At 32.2% G+C, this 25,006-nt stretch overlaps 3 protein-coding genes across 8 annotated transcripts in view; all 3 read left to right on the plus strand.

Moving 5' to 3' along the window:
* LOC126882004 (ankyrin-1-like) overlaps nucleotides 1–4,742 on the plus strand; it is a 93,948-nt gene extending 89,206 nt beyond the window's left edge. For 2 of the 4 annotated variants that reach the window (XM_050646775.1, XM_050646776.1), the window contains exon 3: nucleotides 2,864–4,742. In XM_050646775.1, coding sequence (XP_050502732.1) covers nucleotides 2,864–3,267 — 404 coding nt within the window. In that variant the 3' untranslated portion in view covers nucleotides 3,268–4,742. Of the gene's footprint in view, nucleotides 1–1,347 lie in introns of all 4 variants that reach the window. The other 2 variants (XR_007697077.1, XM_050646774.1) reach the window with 2 other exon arrangements.
* The window catches only part of LOC126881999 (intraflagellar transport protein 140 homolog), a 335,998-nt gene that overhangs the window by 157,067 nt on the left and 153,925 nt on the right, over nucleotides 1–25,006 (plus strand). The window lies entirely within an intron of this gene.
* LOC126882002 (putative ankyrin repeat protein RF_0381) overlaps nucleotides 20,039–25,006 on the plus strand; it is a 65,861-nt gene continuing 60,893 nt past the window's right edge. Inside the window, exon 1 of one of the 3 annotated variants that reach the window (XM_050646768.1) lies at nucleotides 20,039–20,486. The gene's annotated coding sequence lies outside the window, so the exon portion shown is untranslated. The remainder of the gene's footprint in view (nucleotides 20,487–25,006) is intronic. The other 2 variants (XM_050646771.1, XM_050646770.1) reach the window with 2 other exon arrangements.

Raw genomic sequence — 25,006 nt, forward strand, 5'->3', positions numbered from 1 at the left:
TTATAACATAATTTTTAATTATAAACAACTTTTCTTAATAACAATTTTTGATATTGTGAAATATAAAGGCACTTTACTCTTGAGCGAAATTCATATTTTTGGACATACCTCGTATATTATTGATAAAATTTGATATCTGATGATTACACCTTAGGTTTTAGACTATGCAGAACACTTTATAAAGAATAACTTTTTTCGTAAAATTGAAATTGAAACTATTAAAAAAGTTTCTCATATGGTTCCAAGTTACGCAGACACACTGTATAAGTATAAGTAGCTTTTTTTATGGAACTACTCTTCAACGAATACATTTTCGAAGTTCTATGTATAATAATCATGGACGTACGTTTTTTTCTGTCACTTCGAGCTTAATGCGTTAGAGCGAAGCTGACAAACTACTACGCACTGAAAAAAGTGTTTGGGATCAACTGTAACTATGTTTTTAATGTACCTATTTATGCTAAGTCCGTTATGGGAGCATTTTCTAGTGACTCAATCTATGAGGAATTGAAGATCTTCGATACTTTCAGCCATGATCGCTGTGTCATCTGCATTCTGATGTTGTTGACAATTTCTCCCCCAATTCGAACTCCACATTGCCCTTGTAAGGCTTCGTTGAATATTCTGTCTGAGTACACGTTAAACAAAGTTTGAGATAACACACAAGCTTGTATGACACCTCTGTCAATGAAAATGTTGTCTATTGCTTTGCCTTCTACCAAGAATAATAGAAGCTAATTAATTTTTATATAGACGTTGCAAATGTCTCAGATCTTTATTATCTATTCCTATTCCAATCATTTTTAAATACTCAACCATCTTATAATGTGGGACCGTATCAAACGCCTTTTCAAAATCTATAAAGCAGACGTAAATTAGTTTCCGTACTTCCCATGATTTTTTAAGTAATTTTAGAATTGAGAACAAAACTTCCGCTGTTCCCAATCCTTCTCTGAAACCGAATTGTTTGTCTCCAATTATTTCTTCACATTTCTGCTTAATTCGGTTAAGAGTTATCTTGAGAAGCAGTTTGAGAGAGTGATTCATGAGGCTAATTAGTCTGAAGTCTTTACATGATGATGTATTAGGTTTTTTGGGAGTGGGATAAATGTAGACTCCAACCATATTTGTGGCGTTATTCCAGTTTCGTATATGTAGTTTTAGTTAGTAATATTAAATTTAATAAATAGAAGAAAAATCCCAGAGGAATTGATTTGTCCCTTATTGTAGCTACAGATCCTTAACCTATTTGAAAGCAAATTCATATGGTTTTTCCTCATCAAAAAAAGTATCACTCATGTTATCAATTACCTTTGTACTAACCTTTATATTTATTTTCTGTTTTAGGTATTTAAAGAACAAAATTGTGTCATTAATAAAGCCCAACGCAGTGTATTTTTAAATATGGATCAGAATGAGTTTCCACTCCATTCAGCCACACAATTTGGGAACCTAGATGAAGTACAACAGTTGATTGAAGGAGGGGCAATAATTGATGAAGTGGATTCTGATGGTTCTACGTCACTACATATAGCTGCAGAGTTCAGGCGTATAAAAGTAGCCGAATATTTATTGGCACACGGCGCAGATGTAAACGCAATCGCATCTTGGGGAAGGAGCCCTTTGCATCTTGCTACGCGCAAGAATAATCTTGAAATGGTTCGATTATTCACAGAAGCTGGAGCAAATTTGCAGTGTTCAGATATCGATGGAAATATGCCTATTCATATTGCTGCTGAAGTAGGATATGTTGAAATTGTAAAATATTTTTTAGAACATGGGATATTTGTAGATATTATAAATGAAATCAGCAAAAGCACGCCACTTCATAGAGCTGCAGATTCCGGACATATAAAACTAACCGAATATTTATTGGCACACGGTGCAGATGTAAACGCAATCGAAACGTCTGAGGAGAGGAGCTGTTTATATTTTGCTTCGCGCAATGGTGACCTTGAAATGGTTCGATTATTCATAGAAGCTGGAGCAAATAATATGCAGTGTTCAAATATCTATGGAAATATGCCTATTCATGTTGCTGCTGAATTAGGATATGTAGAAATTGTAAAATATTTTTTAGAAAATGGTATACATGTAGATATTATAAATGAAACCAGCAAAATGACGTCTCTCCATATGGCTGCATATTCAGGTTACATCGAAGTAGTAGATTATTTACTGTTAAATAATGCTAACGTGCGTCTCAAAGACTGTCAGAAACGGGGTTCAATTCATTATGGTGTTATAGCAGGGAATGTAAAAATTGTTCATGGCCTTATAGAAAAAGGAGTTGATATGAACGCTAAAGATATATTCAAGATGACTCCTTTAGATTTAGCTTGTAGAGAAGGGAATTTAGAAATTGTCCAGTTACTTTTAAAAAACGGTGCAGTGTGTAACCTACAGGAGAGATCCCGGAATTATTCTCCACTTCATTGGGCATCAGATACGTGTAGTCTAGAAATTGTAAAGTATTTTATCACCTTAGGGGTAGACGCCAATTTCGGTACAATTCAAGAATATACTCTTCTGCATGTAGCTGCTAAACGAGATCACATTACATTGGTTAAATATTTGGTTGAAATTGGTGCTGATGTTAACAAGAAAACTATACCCAAAGGAGCTACTCCATTATATTATGCGATAAAAAATATGTGCACAGATGTTGCAGAATTCTTAATTCTAAATGGAGCTGATCTAAAAGAAGCTGAATATAAAGGCAAATCTACTTTATCGATAGCCTTAAAAGATGTGTCAAGTGATTATCCAGAGTCAGACCAGACAGAGTATATGGTACTTGCAAAACTAATAATCAAATACACCGTGTTAATTTACAGTCCCATTGAAACATTTATTCCGAAAGGTTGTCCTTTCTTCAAAGAATTATCGCAATACTATAACGACTGCCAAAAAGAAATAACAAGTATGAGCGGTGTGACAATAAAAAATAGTACTGTTTCATTACATAAAATAATTTGCGGCTCCAATAAAGGCAACGCGTTTGTTCAATATCTATGTAACGACAATATTAAAAACGAGTTGGAAAATATTGAAGATTACCTTAAAGACTTTTTGATATATGGTAATATTCTTCCGTTGGTACAACTTAGGGTTAAGAAAGGGTTTCAAAGAATGGCATTACTTACAGATGCTGACTTAATAATGAAAAAAGTTTCACCTAAGTTACCATCAGAAATAAGATGGAGAGTATTCGACTACTTAGACATGACTGATCTTAAAACTGTGATACAATCAGATTTTATTTAAATAAAAATTATTATTTGTTTGTTGGGGAATAGATTACAGGATCAACCCATACGTAAAAGTAAAATTTCTCCCTACCAGTTCAGGTTCAGCGATGCTGTTGTTACGAGAGAGGCTTTGTTCTTAATACAAGTCTTATTCCAGAGATGCAGAGACGTCAATTGCGACGTATACCCATGTATGGTTGATTACGAGAAAGCGTTTTATAGAATACAGCACGCCAAGATGATGCAAATACTAAAAGAAGCAGGAATTTACAATCAAGATCTGAAAATAATTAAATACCTTTACCGCAAATCTCAGAAGGTAAACACACCGAATATGTGAAGATCATGCGTGGAGTAAAGTAAGGCTATATTTTTTATCTCTTCTAATTTTCAATCTTTACTCCGAAAGAATCGAAGCTTTGCACGAAACTGAAAAAGGTATTATACTAAATTGGTACCGACTAATTAAAATCAGATATACAGATGACACTATAGTATTTGTGGACAACCTAGAAGACCTACAAGTCCTTATGGACAAAATTACGTATTACAGTCAACAATATGGACTCAATATAAACACCTGCAGAAAGAGTGAAGCGCTACAACTATCTCGGCACCATAATAAATGAAGAATGGACCAACAACTAAGAGATACACCTTTAACCAGATAAGAGCCTTTTCAAGAGCCATAGCGTCTCTCTTGGTATAAAAGTAAGAATGCTGCAATGATCCGTCTTCTCTGTCCTTTTTATGGTGTTGAATCGTGGACCTTGAACCAAAATATGTGCAGAAAATTGGAATAATTTGGGATGTGACCGTATCGAATAATACTTAAAATCCTGTGTACTGAATGAGTCACAAATGAGGAGGTCCTCGGAAGAATGAAGAAGAACCGAGAGGTACTGACCACCATAAAATCTAGAAAGTTTAATACTTCGGACACATTATGTGTATGAAGATCCCTTACGTATAATTACTTTTATAATTCGGTTAGTACTAATTTTTTTTTAACAACCACTTAATATAAACAATATCTACTATTTCCAGTCTTGTGCTTGCAGCCGTGACGTAGTTTTCATTTTGTTGTTTAAAGGGTGACTTTTATAATATCTTGACAGAATGAGTAAGATATTATGTAGGTTTTTTGATCTATGGTGTTGTATCCCATATTTGGTTTTAGTCCACTCTATGTTATATCAAGGATAGTAATTTTTTATGTTTATCATTGTTTTATAAAAAATAAATTCGATATTAATATATTGATTTGATGGGAATTATCTCGACCATTTTTATATGAAGTATGAAGACTTATAATAGAATATTATCTACAATAATGTAACATAATAACTTTATACCATTTAAAGAGTTTTCACCCATATATTTTTAGTAGCTAAACCATGTAGGTATATATCTGATAATGGAATTGTCATTTCAAAAATGTTCTGTGATGTAGCCCGAAAGGGTCATTTTAATAAATATATCTTTTATAAATGGTTTTTTAATAAATTTTTATACCTAAAATTTCCTAAAATCATTCCTGTTCAGAGGCATGGTAATCCTGTTTCGTAAACGTAACAACCACTTTAAATATAAAATATAACTCAAACAAACAACTAATTGGACGTTTTCAAATACTACAATTGTGGGTTGGCCTCACCGGAGGGACCGCAGACTATCCGATAGAATTAGCATCTCTTTGCAAACACAAGGACGTCGACTTTGCAAAGTAACAAGACACTTACTCAACACACACTATACATGACACTAGGTACATAACCGCAAAAATTCACCGTACCTACCATGCCAATGGCCATTAGTTGTCGAGGCATTAGCTAAATAAAAAAAAATGTGGGTTGGCGCATTTAAAGTTATCTAGATATAGTGTCTGGGCCGCCGCTACCATGTGTGCTAAGTGTGCATCGCACACAGGCGGCTAAAAGCAGACCACTGATGATAATACTTTTTTTAAAACGAAAAAAATTAAAATAATAAATAGTAGGTAATAAATCAAAAATGAATAACCATTTTCAATTTCGTTGCAACACGAAACTGCAGCCACATCATATTCTAGTTTAATCAGAGAGCGCAGCAAGCACTTCTACCGATTTCGAAACTTATTAGTCTCTCATCAGGAGGCACATATGTGCTGCTCTCTCTCTCTGACCCAACCAGGACAAACCCCGGCGTGCAGTTACGGATTGCAACGAACGAAATGGCAGGGATGCCCTAGCGGCAACTGCTAGCAAAAGACTTTTTAGCAACAAAAGAGAAAGCAAAAGTTTTCAATCTAATAGCAAATAAAATAGCATTACAAAAATTACTCTACATCCCACCAGATTGAAAACAATGGGAACCCTCTCTGGTTACACCTTCGGGGCTTCTAAAATTTGCAAGCCATAACGGATGTTGAGACTAAAGAAGATGAGGGAATTCTACAATTTATAATTCACGTCCCATCTGCGCAGCGCGGTAAAGTTCCAACGAGAATGGTTCTCTTCGTACTCCAATCAGAGTAAACATGTAAACCAAAAATGAATAACCATTTTCAATTTGGTTGCAACAAACACGAAACTACAGCCGCGTCATATTCTAGTTCAATCAGAGAGTGCAGCAAGCACCTATTTTAACGAGCAAAATAATAATATGGATTTTAAGAGCCGATACCAACGAAATATTTTCAAATGACACGATTTTACAAATAGTTTCTGTGGCACACTAGACCTCAACATAAAGTTTTAATTTTTTACTGGGGAAGTTAGTCTTTTCGACTAAAATGCAATTGGAACAGAACAGGGGACCCTGAGACCATAACATAAAAATTTAAATTATTACTTAGAAAATTAGTCATTTCGGAGTAATAAAACCTAAATGCCATTTGAAGAGGGGGACCGGACTAAGCTGGGTACAAGTCTAGGAATGGATGCCTCAGGGGAGTATTTAATGGCCCATTCCATATATAATATATTTATTAACTAAAATAGCAATATGTAGGTACAAGAAATTATCATGGAATGCATTAAAATGCGTTTTTAAAAGGTTAAATATCAAACATTTTTCTGGACACCCTACCTGTAGGGGTAAACCCCAGACCCCCGGTAGGGGGCCCCAGATCACGTTTGCCCCGGGCCCCCAACATCGTACTTACGGCCCTGACACACGCTAGCATCTGTAAATGTACTGGTTTTCCAAACCCCAACTAATTTCAACACCCTGGTGTCAACACACGCTAGCATCTGTAAATGTACTGTTTTTCCAAACCCTAACTGATTTCAACACCCTGGTGTCTACACACGCCAGCATCTATAAATATGCATCCCGGAAAAGAGCCCGCAAAAATGAATCCAAGTGAAGCTCAATTTGTTGTTGAAAATTTTCATCGTCAAATTAAAAAAATTAACTTTGTAGCCGGCACTAAGTATGCCCCAAACACGGTGGGCGACAGTTTGTAGCAGTCCCAAGAAAGGGCGCTATCTTTGTGACATTCATTGATTAGAAAGAAAAAGAGCTCGACACGTTAAATGCCAAATTAAACAAAATATAAAAATATACTTGGTGCTACTTAACTTTTTGATATACCTCGGTAGCTCTAAGTCTTCAGAGACCTAGGGGTGTGGATTCTTAATAGATGTTAAATAAAATTGAAACTCAATTGCTCGGGGGGCGCCATAATAAAAAAAAAGAAAATATCATATTATATGTTTACTTATAAAAAAATATTAAACTAAGAATGCCGGTTATTTGAAATATCTGTACTTACCGTAGGCTACTTTCATGCGTGATTACTTTATAAGGACGATAGAGATTGGTAAAAAAAATCTAGTAATTAAACATAATTCTTACTTTATTGAAACAAATAAAAATTCAGCAAGGTTGTTATCAAAAAAATAAAGTTTCATCAATTCGTGAGAAAACGTAAGAGTTCAACAATAAAAAAATAGCGCAAGTACCTTGATGTGTTCTTTATCCATAGTCCATCCATCACGCGGCAGATACGGTGTTAAACATTGTCCTGATGTTATGACACATTTTTTTGTCACGCACATAAGGGCACTCAATTTTACAGACAAAGTATAGGTATTAATTATATTAGAGATGAAATTCCATTGTTCGTTTATTGTATGTATCACTGGTATACTATATTATTATTATTGTTATTATTAATTAAACTTGATTGAAAGAAATGAAAAGAACTTTTCGACAAAAGAAAACTAAAGGATGTGTTTAATCCATCACTAGGAACACAAAATACGGTCGAGAATATTTACATTCCCTACGACCACAGCAGCCACTTAAGCCTACTTCGGCTCTGGAACAAAAACTTAAAGAAACTGTACTAAATACAAACAACTAATTTTCTTCATTGAACTACTATCAACAATTTTCTCCGTTGAACTATTATCAACAATTTTCTCCGTCATCAAGGCAAAGAGCCTGCTGACGGAAAGGCACAAACTTCTTATTCTAGCTCTCTAGAACTGATCTTTCATAACTGATCTTTTCTAACTCCTCTCGATTATACTTCGAACTCCTGTACAACCCAAAACTCATTCTGTCTCCCCATTTTTCTATCCTCACTCAACCATGTCCGGTTTTACCAATCAAAAAATTCGCCAATTTCCACTCCTAATTTCAAAACGAATAGAAAAGATTTAAGCAAACTTCAACCACGTCTTTAAAGGTAATAATAATAATAACTCATTCTTCGTCAAATAGGATTCACTCACGAAATTCTGATATTCATATCTCAGCTCAATACCTTCTAACGTTTTTCGCTGATGCAGCTTCTCGCACAGCTGGCCCACTAAGATACCAACAAGTATATTATATAAACACACTCAGAGCCTCTTATCTCACAACGGTATGCACTATGTAAACCAACCAATTCCAAAGCATCATATTCCCGTCGCCAGAAATCAATTATAGAAGAATTTACGATTGTAATTCCCTTGATAAAAAACCGACAACCCATTTCACGACAGAATAACGGCTAATAAAACATGATACTTTTGAAACCTGCGTTCTCCGGAATAAGAAACTTAAAAAACATTCATATTTTCATATGAATCGAGGACGAATTACGCAATATTACAGATTCATGAGAAATGAAAAAGAATGAAAGAAAAAGAGAAATGAAAGTTAATGCACTTTGCACCCGTTACAACTTATATGAATTTTTTCAAAAACTTGTTATTATCGCACTTTACCTAATCCTTAATCAAGACCAAATTCAGATCAAGTTCATCGACCGTAATTTGATTCTTTACTCAGTATCACTAAATAGTGTCTTTTGTGCACCTTCTAAACTAAACTGTTTTGTTGTGATGAAAGCAGCCGACATTTACTTAGTGAATGGGGTAAGCGACTGGCAACATTTATTAGCTATTACCTACATATTTTAAAAAGACACGAATCCAGTGCAGCTCATATTATAAAATATCAAAAACTGTTTGAGCTATCTACACTACAGCATTAAAAGAAGGATTAACAGTTGACTCCATTCATCAAAAATTATATGAAATGGAGAAAAAACATTGGAGGGCTGTTGTTGAAAGATTAATATTAATTGTAAAATTTTTATCTATTCTAAACCATGTTTAGCCTTTGACCAAGTAATGGAAATTACTTCCAGTTAATAGTAAAAATCGTTAATTATTGAGCGTTTCAAAGCATTGAATAAACACACAAATTCTTCCCACGCCCACGTGTAGACGATATAGTCGGTTCGCCAAACTCAGACACAACTGGCTGGAGATTTTAGTCGGTATTTTTTTTTTGTTTTTTGCAAATTTTGCAAAAATTGTCAAAATTACGAAGTTTAGCGAACGGACTATAACAATTATTTAATTACATCAGAGGAATGATGTCACATTGTTTTGATAATAATTGCGTCGGGGTAAAATCAGGTCATGTTAAGTCTGCAGATTTTTACCATATACGCTGAGAAAATTTTAACCGTTGTGTACCGAGAATTTTTTAGTAGTGGCGCCGTGGCGTGATAGATTTGTAGGCAGAAGATAGATAGATACCGAATGAAGAGCTTAGGAAATTCCGCGTCGCCGGTAATATTTTTATAGAGCAGTGTTGTGATAGAATATAGAATGTGAATTGACAAGTCAAGATACGTGTTGATCGAAATTTCGGAGCTGCGGAATAAAAACACACATTTTAATTATTCGAGTTGTTTTAGAATAACCCTTTAGAAAACATACTGTTTGTTTTTCGCCATTAATATTTGTGCTGACTGTTTAATCTTTTATTGAAAACTGAATTAGAAAATAGAAGTTTAAAGTAGAAAGACTTTTATTTAATTTTTCGAACCTCCGGGGAGTATATTTGACAGCGGATAGCTTTTCAGACAGTCCCCCACAATAATCTTTCAAATGAGCAAGCACATGACCCCTATTCTTATTTTAAAAAATCATCTCTTACATCATCACGCCCAGATAGATGACGTCACTAGTACCTATAATATATATGTCAAAAAATCATAATTCAAAAATAACAAGCTGAAAATGCGAGCATTATCATAACGAAAACTTTGTTTATTTACGTATTTTAATTCATAATATGAAAAATTACTATTATGAAAAGTAGTTTAGAATTAATAATTATGTTTTAATGTGGTGTTAAAGGTACTTTACTCTTGATTAGAGATGCATCAAGTCAAACTAGTTTGATTTTAATCAACAAACTTGACTTGACTTGAAAATCAAACTTTTTGTATAAAAAAGTTTGACTTGACTTGATTTCGATATCTTTAGGTTTGACTTGAATTCAAACATCTTCAAACAGTTTGAAAAGTTTGAATATTACGAAACGTGTTTATTTTCAATTTTAAATGAGACCGCCTACGCCTATATTTGTTCAATGGCGGATCAAGGGGGAGGGGGAGGGGTTGGGGAAATTCCCCCTTTCCCAACAAGGTCAAAAATTTTTTTTTGACAAATTTCAATAAACATAGAAATGTATTGGCTGATACGATATTTAAACCGCAGACAGACAAATAAAACCCAATAAACGCGCCAGTTATGATAATTATTAAGAAAGCTCAATGCATATTTATACAATAATGTTTTTTAAATTTAAACCCAAAATTTGTAGCCTGTATCCGAAAAAAATTTAAATTGGTGATATAAAACCATATAGACCTGAATCCCGTGTACCAAAAAAAAAGTTGATTAATAGCAAGCTGAAAATTTGTTAATAGCTTAACGGTGTCTAGTCAGACAAACTTTGATGTATGGAAACACTGGAACTGAAGAAGTTTTAATTGTGGAAAAGGTTAAAAATTTGGAACGTCAGACTACGTAAACGTTTCATGTATTTTGTCGGACAGAACTTCCAATTAATTTGTTACCATTTCATTAAATTCTCATTCAAAAATCAGACTGGTGTTTATCACCAACTGGGCATTTTAATGAGTGAAACACGAAGAACATGTCAAATGACAGTAATCATGTTGGTTAATAATAGCAGTCTGATTTTTGCATGAGAGTTTATTGAAAGGGTAACAAATCAAGTGGATGTTCTGACCGACAAAATACATGTGACGTTTTCGTAATCTGACGTTCCAAATTTTCAAACTGTTCCACAATTAATACTTCCCCTGTTCCAGTGTTCCCGTACATCAAAGTTTGTCTGACGAGACACCGTTAAGCTATTAACAAATTTTCAGCTTGCTATTAATAAACTTTTTATTGATACGCGGGATCCAGGTCTAATAACCCTATGGTTAGTTTTGAATTTTAAAGAAATACCAACGAATATACAGCAATACTAACTTTTGTATTGTGGTACATATTTTCGAGTGAACTAGCAGCTTGGTGCCACATGTTTTTTCGAACTGGCCCTAATGCCGGATTTATACTCAGCTATTGCTACTGCCGCTGCCGTTGACGGAAATATTGCCCGAAATATGATCTCGACACGAGTGAGGTGTTTACATCAGTCTCATTACCGAACGAGTCACAAGAAAGGAATGTGACAACAACATCGCCTTGCTCCCTTACTCACTTGCCGCTCTGCCGGCGGCGAAGCCGCCTTTGACTTCTCTCCTTTGACTTCCGTCACTAGAACCGACTTTTTGGGTATGTAGGTGCAGTGGCAGTAGCATGACGAGTAAAAGCGCGAGTGAGCTATTTACACAATCACGCTGCCCACTTCCCTGTCCAATTCCCTGTCGAACAGGGCTGAGTATAAATCCGGTATAAGATAAATAAATGCCTTTTTTAATAAAAGAAAGTCATAAAAATTCCAAATAATTGTATTTTGAGCTGTCCATTGAAAAACCAAATAGTCTTATTTTATTGAAAACCTTAACGGCATAGGCGTAACATGTCGCTTATCAAATTGTTCAATGTGTTTTAAATGTATTAATTTTTTTTAAATCCCGAGAAAACTAATAAGAATTTTAAAAACAATTTAAACGCAACATGAAAGATTACATTATTTCTGAGGGACGAACATCACTGAAAACTTCTATAATGTTTATTTTAATAAGTTACGGGGGTGAACATAAAAGGAAAATTTAGTGTTATTATTAATTGCAAATATTTCTTTCAAAAGAAACTTTTTATTATTCTAAGAGACTTTCGGCCCTCGGTAATAACGCAATCTTTCATTCTGCGTTTAAATTTTTCAAAAATACTTATTAGTTTTCTCAGGATTCGAAAAAAAATAAATATCTACATTTAAAAGTTTTAAATTAAAACACATTGAAAATTATGACTTTTATGTGGCACTCATTGTATTATTAATTTTCTTATCTTAATTGGCAACTAACATGTCTATCTCGACAAAAAAGTATATCTTCTAAATAAATTATTTTTCAAACTCTTTCAAACTAGTTTGACAAACAGTTTGAATTTTCAAACCTGTACGATTGACCAGTTTGACTTGACTTGAAATATTTGTTAGAAGGATTGACTTGAGTTTGACTTGAAATTAAGTCAAACTCAAGTCAAGTTCAAACATTCAAGTCAAACTTGTGCAACTCTACTACTCTTGATCGAAACTCATATTTTTATATACCTCGTATAAAATTAATAAAATTTTATATATGATGGTTGCATCATAAATGAACTTAAAGAGCTTTTTATGAAGAATAACTTTTCTTGGTCAAATTAAAAATAAAAGAGTTATAAATAAAAATGTTGTTGGTATCCATAATTTGAGAAAAATCTTCAAATATTTTTTCCATTAGAAGGATGTAATTGCACATATCAGACCATAATTTTTTATTCCAAACAATATTATTTCATATAGTCGGTTCGCTAAACTCAGACACAACTGGCTAGTAATTTTAGTCAATAATTTTGCCAATTTGGCAAATAAAAATTACTAAATAGTTAATAATTACTAAATAATTAGTAATATTGCCAATTTTGGCAAAATTCGCAAACAACCAAAAAATACCTACTAAAATCACTCACCAGTTGTGTCGAGTTTAGCGAACCGACTATAATAACAATTTTAATTTCATAACAAATGAAACAGTCCATTTATCATAAAGGGGAGGCCGTATACTCGTATAAACCTTTTTAAATTGTATTTTTGAACATCTCATTTATTTTGTATAATAATTAAATTCACTATCAAATTTAATGTCATTGATATTTTATTAATACTTAATTTAAAATTTAGTTTGACATTCACGAAGTGTCAAACTCAAATGTAAATAACCCATGCTTTGCATAACAAATCGAGATTAAAAAACTAGCCTACTTACTAGCAACTATTTCAGCTGACGTTTAGTGTGTCGGCAGAAAATAAAATAGTTGTGACGTCACATTTCAGACTTTGAGGTCGATTATCTCGAAGACGGTTAGAGATATCAAAATGCCGTTTTCAGATTTGGATTCAGAAGAAAAAACTACATAAGAATCCATCGATAAATCTGATCTGGGTATTGCAGGAACGGCAACGCAATAACACACAGACTTTGCGAATTTATAAACGAAAAGTTTTCGTTGAAAATCTTAGGATTTTTTCCTTAAGTCGCTGGCTTACGAAATAACGAATTTATTCCAAACATTTGCACCATACTGTATATGTGTATATCATATCATTTTATACTAACTACATACATAAAAACTCCTATTGTGAAATGTGTTTTAAATATTTTTATTGTTTATTTTATCTAGACTATTTCACTAGACTGTTTTTAACTGATAAAACGGCATAGCAACGCATCGTTTTCTACTGACAAAACTCCTTAGCGACGTGATTTCTCAGCGACAAAATTATGACAGATCCGTCACGAAAGTGTCTGGTAACAACAAATAAATAAAGATTATATTTCGTTGATACGGTGCATTAATTGTCTCATGAAATAGTCTTGTCGAATATCATTCGAGAGAAATTTAATTATTCACCGGCAAAATTTTCTCCTGGTTTCATTCAAGTTCGTTGCCTTTTGGTAATTTTCGCTTATGAAATTTTGACAAAATCACTCGACTGACGTCTCGTGATATAAGTCAAAATTTAATTTGCGAAAATTGCCAGGCAACAAACTTTCATACCAGTCGAAAATATTGCCGGCAAAATTTTCTCTCTTGTGATATTATATACGATAATAATTATAAACACAACTTGAAATAAAAAATACCTACTTAATAACAAAATATTTTGAAGAAATTCGGCAGAAAATAAAAGGGTTGTGACGTCACATTTTAGACTTTGAGATCGATTATCTCGAAGACGGTTAGAGATATCAAAATGCCGTTTTCAGATTTGGATTCAGAAGAAAAAACTACATAAGAATCCATCGATAAATCTGATCTGAGTATTGCAGGAGCGGCAACGAAATAACACACACACTTTGCGAATTTATAAACGAAAAGTTTTCGTTGAAAATCTTAGGATTTTTCCTTAAGTCGCTGGCTTACGAAATAACGAATTTATTCCAAACATTTGCACCATACTGTATATGTGTATATCATATCATTTTATAGTAATTACATACATAAAAACTCGTATTGTGAAATGTGTTTTAAATATTTTTATTGTTTATTTTATCTAGATAATAATTATAAACACTACTTGAAAAAAATGCTTAAGGCTATGGGTACATAATTCGCAAATCAAATTAGGGACAACGGATGTCCCTATCTTTTCTGTCTTTACATGGCAAATTACGTGTAGTAAAATTCACACTGGTATGGATACGTACATATTACTAGAATGTCATTCTACTTGACAATGTCATAACTAGCTTAAAGAGATGGCTTTTGAATGTTCTTGGATAACTGTTATTTTGTGTATAATTGCAAATTATTATTTCAGTTATTAAATGTGATAATTTGTTCACTAGCTATGTATTCAGCGATTGTAATAATTTATATGTACCTACAACAAAAACTAATACTCAATCGAGAAAAGAGGAAAAGTGTTAAAGTAATTTTTTAATAATATATTGTTACTATGGAACGCTTACAATTATTTTGAACATCTTTAACAACAAAATACTTGGATCACAGAATATATCTTAATGTATTCTCTGCTTCTATCTTCCATAAATAATACACAATAAATAACTTTTTATAAAGTTCACCTCTTAAATCAATTATTTATCAAATACACTATATATCAATATTATTTAATCAACAACTAAAAATATTCCCGATTCATGTCAAAAAAAATTGTCACTCATTGTCAGTGTCTGACTGACAATATTCTATTCGACTAAGTGCGTTGTATGACAAAGACAGATTTGGAAAATATTACCACGGACATTGTGTTCATTTTTTTCGAATCCTGAAAAAACCAATAAATATTTTTGAAAAATCTAAACGCAGAATGAAAGATTACATTATTACCGAGGGCCGAAAGTCCCTTAGAATAAATAAAAAGTTTATTTTGAATGAGATATTTGAAATTAAAAATAACACTAAATTTTCTCTCAGTTTTTCACCCCTGCAACTTATTAAAATAAACATTATAGAAGTTCTCAGGGACTTTCGGCCCTCGCTATTAACGTAATCTTTCATTCTGCGTTTAAATTTTTTAAAAATACTTATTAGTTTTCTCAGAATTCGAAAAAAATGAATCCCCATTTGAATAGCATTGCAGCCGAAAAAACGTACCGATCCTCTTAATAACAAAATATTTTCAAGAAAGTCGGTAGAAAATAAAAGGGTTGTGACGTCACATTTTAGACTTTGAGGTCGATTATCTCGAAGACGGTTAGATATATCGAAATGGCGTTTTCAGACTTGGATTCAGAAGAAAAAACTACATAAGAATCCATCGATAAATCTGATCTGAGTATTGCAGGAGCGGCAACGCAATAAGACACAGACTTTGCGAATTTATAAACGAAAAGTTTTCGTTGAAAATCTTAGAATTTTTCCTTAAAGTTGCTGGCTTACGAAATAACGAATTTATTCCAAACATTTGCACCATACTATATATGTGCGCCAACTACATACATAAAAACTCGTATTGTGAAATGTGTTTTAAATATTTTTATTGTTTATTTTATCTAGATAATGTAATTATTATAAACACTAATTGAAAAAAAAATACTTAATAACAAAATATTTTCAAGAAAGTCATCTGTTGAAAGTTTTCATCTACGCTTAGTTTTTTTACAATAATGAAATGCGCGAAAAAAGTCGCTTTTTGCGTAAATGTCAATAAAAAACTATGACGCAGTAAAACTATCGATACTCACTATAGATGGTACGTCTTTTATATTGACTTCACCCAGATATTTCAGTTGAAAAATAATTTAGGCAGTAATTTGTCGATTTTTCAAGTATTTTTCGCCTTTGTTTCCTGGTTTATAAAAATGTATTTCGTCAAAATAATGTGATTTTATGTGATTTTTATTAAGAACATTTTTTGTTAAAAATCAGAATTATTTTTTATTTTAAATCCAAATTTGAAACAATGTTCTGCAATCATAAGATATATTGCGCAACTTTTTGAAATCACTTTCCTGGGAGCGTATTTACGTTTCCGTGTTCATTTCAAGACCGGGTAGTTTTGTAATCGGCACGTAAACGGCGGAGCATATCTGCTTTCAAACACGTGTGCATTTCAAGACGTTTAATTTTGAAATGCGCACTGGTTTGTAAAAGAACTTCGCGCGTAAAATTATCACAATTACGTGTTAAGTTGTAACATTATTTTTGAACTGTTTATCACAAATAGCTCCTATCTGCAGAATAACAAATTATCATTCATTGGATCTGTGGAAATAAAACAATTTTGTTACCAAAGTTATCTTCTTTTTTTCTTTATAATTTTTCAAAAAACTCAAAGTAGTGCAAAAATATCCTGTCAAAATAAACTATTACGATATCGCTTATGCACGAGAAAAGTGTCACATTTCAAAAAAACTGCTTCTGAGATATTCCCATTTTAATGTCATGTCGGTTTTTTAATTTCAACTTGTAGCTCCATACAATAAAAATTTACTGTAGAACCTTGGCAGTGTGGTGCCTCGGAATGGTCTTTACAACCTGTACTTATATTGACGGTAAATTACCCAATATTTTTCTAGTTCTGGTGAAATGTGTCACTTTTCATCTAAAAAAAAGGGAAGGTTTTGTAGAAATAAGTCAAATATTTATTTATTTATTTATTTATTTATTAACCATACAGACTAAATGTCTCATTACATGGCTAAAAAAAAATATACATTTACAATTCTATAGTTTTAAATAGATGACTTTCTGAGTTATATAAAAATTATACAAATTATCTCATTATCACTTCCAGCATTGTAGAGGCTTGAATATTTTTTACATAGAGGTGTTTAAAATTTGACTTAGTATCAATTTATAGAACTTTGTCCGATTCAAGGACCAATCTACATCAATTAAACTGTTAAAATTGTTTAATAACTTAAGTGCATTGGCAAGGGGAGATCTTGTTGCAACAAGATTGTGAGGTATATTGAACATTAATGAAGATCGTGTCCGACGAGGAGCAATATTGAATGGAATGAGTGAAAGTAAATATGGGCTGTTAATCTTATTATTAATTATATTGTATATAAACATAATTACCATTAAGTCCCTTCTTTGTCCTAGAGACAATATTTTAAACTCGTTTCTCAAGTGAGCCGACCTAACAGAATTATAATCAGGGCATTTTTTGTGTTTTTTAAAATACAAATACCGAAGAACTTTATTTTGTACCTTTTCTAATTCTTTAAGCGTTGACATATACTCACAAAACCATATTACGCTTGCAAATTCCAATTTAGGTTGCACTAAAGTAAAATAGAGAAATTTTATTGTATTAATATTTGTAAATGCCATTGTCTGTCTTCTAATAAATCCAAACAATTTGTTTGCCGCTGAGATCGACTGATTTATATGTTTCCCAAACGAAAAAACTTGATTGTATGTTACTCCCAAGTCTTTTACTTCAGTAACCCTAGCCAATCTCTCACCTCCCATCTCATAATCAAAAATAACTGGTTCCTGTAACCGAGTTATCGTCATAACTTTGCATTTATTAATATTAAACTCTAACTTATTAACTATACTCCATTCGTAAATACTATCAATGTCTCTCTGTAACTTAATACAATCACGTACTGACTGAATAATTTTGTACATTTTTAAATCATCTGCAAATAAAAGACACTCAGTATATTTACAAATAGAAGGAAGGTCGTTAATGAATATAATAAAGAGAAGAGGTCCTAAATTTGAACCCTGAGGAACTCCGGAATTGGCGTAAAACTTTCCTGATACATTACCTTTGTGTCGAACTATAAAACGTCTGTTTTCCAGATAACTTTTGATGAGTTCAATAAAATTATTAGACAAGCCATAAGTACTTAACTTTTTTAGTAACACATCATGATTAACGCAGTCAAAAGCTTTTCTAAAATCCGTGTATATCGTATCAAGTTGCAATTTAGTGCTTAATGTGTCAGCAACCTGATCTGCAAAAATAAATAAATTTGTATTTACTGACTTGTTTAGCACAAAACCGTGCTGTTGAGACATTATGTACTTTTCTATATATGAATATAACTTGTTATGTATAATTTGTTCAAAAAGTTTGGCGGGAGCACACATTATTGCTATAGGTCTGTAGTTTTCAATGTTTTGTAATGTTCCAGATTTATGTATTGGTGTAGTAACTGCAGTTTTCCAAATTGTAGGAAAGACTTTAGAATTAACTATGCTATTAAAAATATGTACCATCGGTTCAATCAACCACTCACTACAACCTTTTAATATATAAGGTGGAATACCGTCAGTACCCGCAGCTTTCTTTGGCTTTAATTTTTTTACAGCTTCTTTAAAATCATTGTAATCTATTGATTCAATTGCGAAAAAATCATTATGCAAGTAAGAACTATTACCAAAATCTAAATTATAAGTCGCTTTATCTGAGTTGTATGTAGATGCAAAAAACTTAGCAAATACTTCAGCTGTATTTTCACCATCAACATTCTGACCTAAGTAAACAAAATTTCCAGCATGAGTACAATTGGATTTTTTGTTTTTAATATAGTTCCAAAAATAATTTATATTACCCTCCACATTTTGTTGCACTTCTTTTAAATATTTATTCTCTTCTATTTTTATTAAGTATTTTAATGCACGTCTGCTTTCCTTGTATTTTTCTAAATAGTAATTTGAGATGTTCTGTAATTTTCTGAATTTATTTTTATTTTTAATTAAATCTTTTATTTCTTGTGTATACCAACTAGGAAATAATTTGGAATTATTGAATGTTTTAAATTTTGGTACACAATTCTGTATAATTTTATTCCATATTTCATAAAAAGTTTCATAAAATATGTCACTTTTCAAGATAAAACTAGAAACAAGCCACATAGCAAATTATTAGAAATTTTAAATGTGACGGTTTACTAAAAAAAAATTATGTTCTTACCTCGACAACGTCTTGCACTCAACTGAATTATGTCGATACATCAATAGACGAACCATCCGACCTCTACACCGGTAAAGCGACATTTCCTCCCATCTCACGGAAACTATTCGGAGTTTAGTTATGACACTACGTTCATAAAATTCGCCGTTTTTTTTTTTCGATTTTTTGTGTATTTACCTCCATTTGACAAAATTTTGAAATGTGACACTTTTCTCGTGCATAAGCGATATTATTACGTTACATATATTAAAAACATATTTTAGTTTCAGCTAAACAATTATTGTTCAAACATATTTTTAGCTATTTTTAAAGCTATTTTTAAGGAAGCAATATCAGAGGAAGAACAGGGTATATCAATAAACGAAAAATCTTGAAAAACATAAGATTCGCAGACGACACCGCTATTTTTGCAGACAGTTTAGAATCACTGCAACGAGTAGTACCTAAATAGATTACATCAAGTCAGTATAAAATATGGACTACGAATGAACGTTAAGAAAACCAAGTTCATGATTAATTATAAGCAACATACAATAGGAAGGCTAGATATCGAGGGAAAACAAGTAGAAAGAGTGAATAACTACAAATATCTGGGAACCTGGGTAACGAAAACAACGACCAATGTAGAGAAATCAGGACACGAATCGAAATTGCCAGAAAAGCATTTATAAAAATGAAAAAAATGTTTGTTAATCGAGACCTTTCTCTGGAACTGAGAATAAGAGCCTATGCTACCTGTTCTCGACTTTTTTGTATGGAATGGAAAGATGGACACTGACAGTAGACAACATAAAGAAGTTAAGAAGCATTTAAGATATGGTGCAATAGAAGGATTTTGAAAATACCATGGATCCAACGAGTTACGAATGCACCTTAAATAATTGACTTAAATACACAACAACACGTGTACACACGTTGATAAACAGCACGTGCAACGAATAATAGACCTATTAGTTCTATGCACTTGTTTGTAGAATTCCAACGCCACATGTTTCGGTACAAACCCGTGCACATTTCGGGGGTTGGCGCTTTCAAATCAACACTTTTTTGGAACTAGATATGTATCACCGTTTCGGTGTCCGTTTCAAAACCGCAATGTCTTGAAATGAACACGCAAACGGAAATACGCTTCCTGGGATTATTATAATATTTTATCAGTCAATTAATTAGTCGCCGTTTACGCAGCCGTCGATCCGTCATTCCTCATGCACATTGCGTCAGCAACCACACTTTACTGTGGTCAGCAACAGAAATAAGATTGAGAAATCAGGCAGCACGCCACGCAGCAGCCACAGTTAGTAGGTAAATACAGAGTACACATAGTGCGGCATAATAATAAAAAGTGTATGAAAATGTGAATAGGAAAAGGTAAGCTTGAATTTTTTATCAAATTGTACAATTGTACTTGTACATAATTTAATTATTTGGTATAAAAAAAAATTATGGGAAAATGTAGCAGTGGTGGGGTGGGAGCACGCAAAATAGAATTCCTTTTTTTTCTGACGTCAGACGTCACGTTGCCTAGCAACCGTCGAGTTCTATTTGGCGTGTTCTGGGCCCAGGATATTTACCTATCAAAAATCGCTAGACAACAATCAACAATAATTCAAATGTTTATCATTCAACATTATACTTTCTGAAAAATCAGTATCGTTCCTCGTAAATTTATTTAGGGATATCTTATTGTTTTTATTTATTTGTGATGCTATTTTGTCATCGAATTTATTTAGATTTTTTAGTTTTTTAGAAATTATCATTATTTATTTTACTTATTTATTTAGCTAGTGGATCTTGAAGGCTTGAAAATTACAATTTCATAGCAAGCAATAAAATTACGAAACTGTGAATAAGTTACAAAACCCTGCTGTGGGAGCACGCCAAATAGACTTCTATTTTAGTGACGTCACGTTGCCTAGCAACCGTCGATTCCAAAGGTCGATTCTCCCATTATGAAATTCTATTTTGTGACGTCAGCAAAATAGAATTCTATTTGGCGTGCTCTGGGCCCATGTCACATTGTCAGTGTTCTTCCTTAAATTTCTTTATATTTAAATACTTTCGTTAAACTACTTCGTCCTTAAATACTTTCATTCTTTTCTATTTTGTGACTTCTTTTTCTAATCGTCTGTTTTTATTTTATAAAATATTCAACATCAGAATTTAATAGTTGTGGCTGTTAGAATATACAACGTTAAAAGTAGATAGGTACCTATTATTCTATAGTTGTACGTACTCTATGTATTGACAGTATCGATAGTTTAGAAGTTGTAATGTCAAGAAAAATATAGAAAACAAAAGATAAATTTAAATGTCAGTCATATTCAAGTAAAATGTTTTCATATTGTCCTGTATAGACAAGGTGAAAATGGCGGGTTCGAAGGGAAAAATATTCCCATGAGATTTTTTTGCATAATCACATTCGTGAGACATCCCAGAATAAGGTTCGAGAAGTCGCCCACGTGAAAAGTGGGCCAATTTATTTTAACAATTTTTTTTTAATCAAATTGCAAGAATCAATATTTTTGGCCCAAACAATTTTTTCTTTAATTTTTTGGACCATTCTGGACAAACAAGGTCTCTTATAAGTTTTCTCTAATCTTTCGACTTTAAGCAATTTAAAATTGAAAAAAACGAAAAATGGCAATTTTCAAGGCTTAATAACTCGGTTAAAAGTTATTATTATGAAAGTCAATATATGACTAAATTAAAGTTTAGAGCCCCCCTACAAGATCCTGAAGAAATTTTTGTCATTATTTTATTACTAAGCTGTTATTTTTAAGTAATAATAATAAGCGCTATGCAAGTGTGCGGCGGCTGTAAATGCTGAGTGCGAGAGAGAAGCCATTCCAGCAGTCCAATTGTGCATCTTACTCGCACTTACATTTACAGCCGCATCAATATGATCTAACCGCTCATTGTTATTAATTAAAAATAACAGCTTAGTAGTAAATTAATGACACAGATTTCTTCAGGATCATGTAGCGGCGACTTTAAACTTTGATTTAGTCACTTTTTGACTTTCATAATAATAATTTTTAACCGAGTTATTAAGTCTTAAAAATGGCCATTTTCGCGTTTTCAAATATTAAATTGCTTATAACTCGAAAAAGATCAACTTTAGAGAAAAATTATAAGAGACCTTTTTTTGTCCAGAATGGCCCAAAAAACCTAAAAAAAATTAAGTCCGGTCCAAAAATATTAATTTTTGCAATTTTGTTAAAAAAAATTGGCCCACTTTTCACGTGGGCGACTTCTTGAACCTTATTCTGGGATGTCTCACGAATGTGATTTTGCAAAAATATCTCATGGGAATATTTTTCCCAACGAACCCGCCGTTTTCGCCTTGTCTAGTAGATTGAGTGAATTATAATTGTTGGTCAGTTCACCTAACGTAATTTATAACAGTGGCGGTCTATCAATTCTTCCCTTCTGTAATGGTTTTACCGCAAGACTAAGTTTGCCATTTGAGTGGCTTCATATCAAAGACGGACATGTATAAAAAAATAAAAATTTAGTTATACTGAAGTCTCTCTACCGAGATGTACTTTGACACATTGGGAATAGGAAACACACAACACAAAAATTCCTACCTCACACTATTAACTGCTAAAATCAACTTAATCTTTCATTAAAAAAAGAAGAAGTATTAGAAATAGTGGGAGTATCTACTAATCTCATAAAATTTTGTGGAGTTTATTTCTACAAAATATTTTTATTTTGTACAATAAATAATTTTCTCATTTGTTATCAATACATTATAATGGTGTAAATAAATAATTATTGATTGGCGTAAGGTTTATGTTATTTTTATGTCTGTTTACTATTAATAATATTGGCTATGAGCAAGTGCTTGGTTGTGTAGTAATTTCCAGTCACTTCTGACAATTGAACTTCCCAAAAAAGAAATTACTAACGTCAGTGTCGAAGTGAATCTCGATAGAGCGAATTCAGTTTAGTAGTGGTTTCTTATAGAATTTTTCCTGTTCTTTTCAACGGTGATAATAGTTTCCTTCAAACACGGACGCAAATACGTTATTTTTAGCTCCACAGTTGAATGTTTGTTTCAAAAACGGACTCCTGTTATGAAGGTTTATTTCAAAAACGGACATTTCCCAACAGCCCAATGAGAATGCTGTATTATGATCACATGACTGCGAAATCAACAAATCAGCTAATACTACAGGAAGTGAGATTTTCAACCGGTGTTACCTTAGCCATAAATTTCATCCATAAATCTTTTTTCATATTTTCACAAAACTTTGGTATAAATTTATCAAAAATGAATAAAACAGATAATATTGACAAGAAAAATGTTATATATGTTATACATGTTTGGAAAAAAAAATTTAAACGGGCGATGTATTGACGGTGAGTAGATAATGCCACTCAAATTCAAAAATCCTTTATGGATGGATCGTTAGTCAACTTTTTTTCTCAGTTTTTTGTTAAATTCTCAAAGTAAATATAATAAAGCATAACACATAAAAAAAAACGTGATGGAGGTATTTTCCAAAACAAGAGAAAAAAATTCTGAAACTTAGATGTATTGCGGGCTATTCGGTAATACGTCTCAAATTCAAAAATCCTTTATGGATGGTACGTTAGTCAACTTTTTTTCTCAGTTTCTTGTTAAATTCTCAAAGTAAATATAATAAAGCATAAAAGCATAACATATAAAAAAATCGTCGGACGACGGACTTCAATCAACTGAAACCTATTTTTTTTGGCAATATATATATATATATATATATATATATATATATATATATATATATATATATATATATATATATATATATATATATATATATATATATATATATAAGAAATACTGGATATTAGTGACTGTCGATATAAACAAACAACTAGTTTATTAGGGTTGCAGTCAGAAGGTTGGCCAGGATGTTAAAGAAACACTCTTTTGACTTTTTGTCTAGCTTTCGGAATGGTTTTATTCCTTTTTCAAGACTCTGTAATATAGATAAAAAGAAATATGTAAATTTTTATAAAATATCACAATTCGTCAGTTCAACTTACTAGTCGTTGAGATTATTTAAAAGCTTTATGACCCCCAACAATACTAACACAAACATAGAATACAGAAAATAATGGACAAAATACATTCTAAAATTTGGTAAGGATGGTAAATTTTTATATTTATTCTATGACATCTTTTGATGGTGTGTTTTAACTCTGATACATAGAGAACAGAAAGAAAAAACAGTCAGATTAAAATGTAATTAGGTGTTTTTAATATTGTATTTATTTTCAAAAAACCAATAGGCCCATACTGGGTAATTTTTATTTTTAAATCTGTCTTAATGGTATGCAACCTGTTATGCACACAGATGTATTGTGTAGTGCATATGTATAAGAAATATTTATTTTATTTTTGATGTTTTTCCAGTAAGTAACAATAAATATTGCTCAGTTTATCTATGTCAGACTTTTTATTTATGCAAGACTTACTGGATTTTATCAAACACATTTCCAAGAAAACACGTTTTGAATGGTTTGATTCTTTGGCCAAAATACATGAATCTTCGAAATTAAACTCATGTTTCAAAGTTAATGCATGTTCTGTAAGTGCACATGCATTTATTTTATTGGTTTTTATATCACTACGATGTGAGATCACCCTACTGTGGAAATTGCGAGATGTTTCCCCGATGTATACGTTGTTACAATTGGAACACGGTATGGAATAAACAACATTCGAAGACTCTTGTCTTGTGAAGGGATCCTTTGTTTTTGAGTATAACTTAGATACCGTTTTCACGTTCCTAGTTGAAATTTTTAAGCCATTAACATTTCTGAAAATGTTAATTAGCTTAGGTGTCAGAACTGGAATGTAGGGCAAGGAACCAAAAGTTATTTTAGGTGGTATT

Source organism: Diabrotica virgifera, chromosome 3, assembly GCF_917563875.1.
Source record: "Diabrotica virgifera virgifera chromosome 3, PGI_DIABVI_V3a".
In the NCBI taxonomy this organism is placed as follows: Eukaryota; Metazoa; Arthropoda; class Insecta; order Coleoptera; family Chrysomelidae; genus Diabrotica; species Diabrotica virgifera.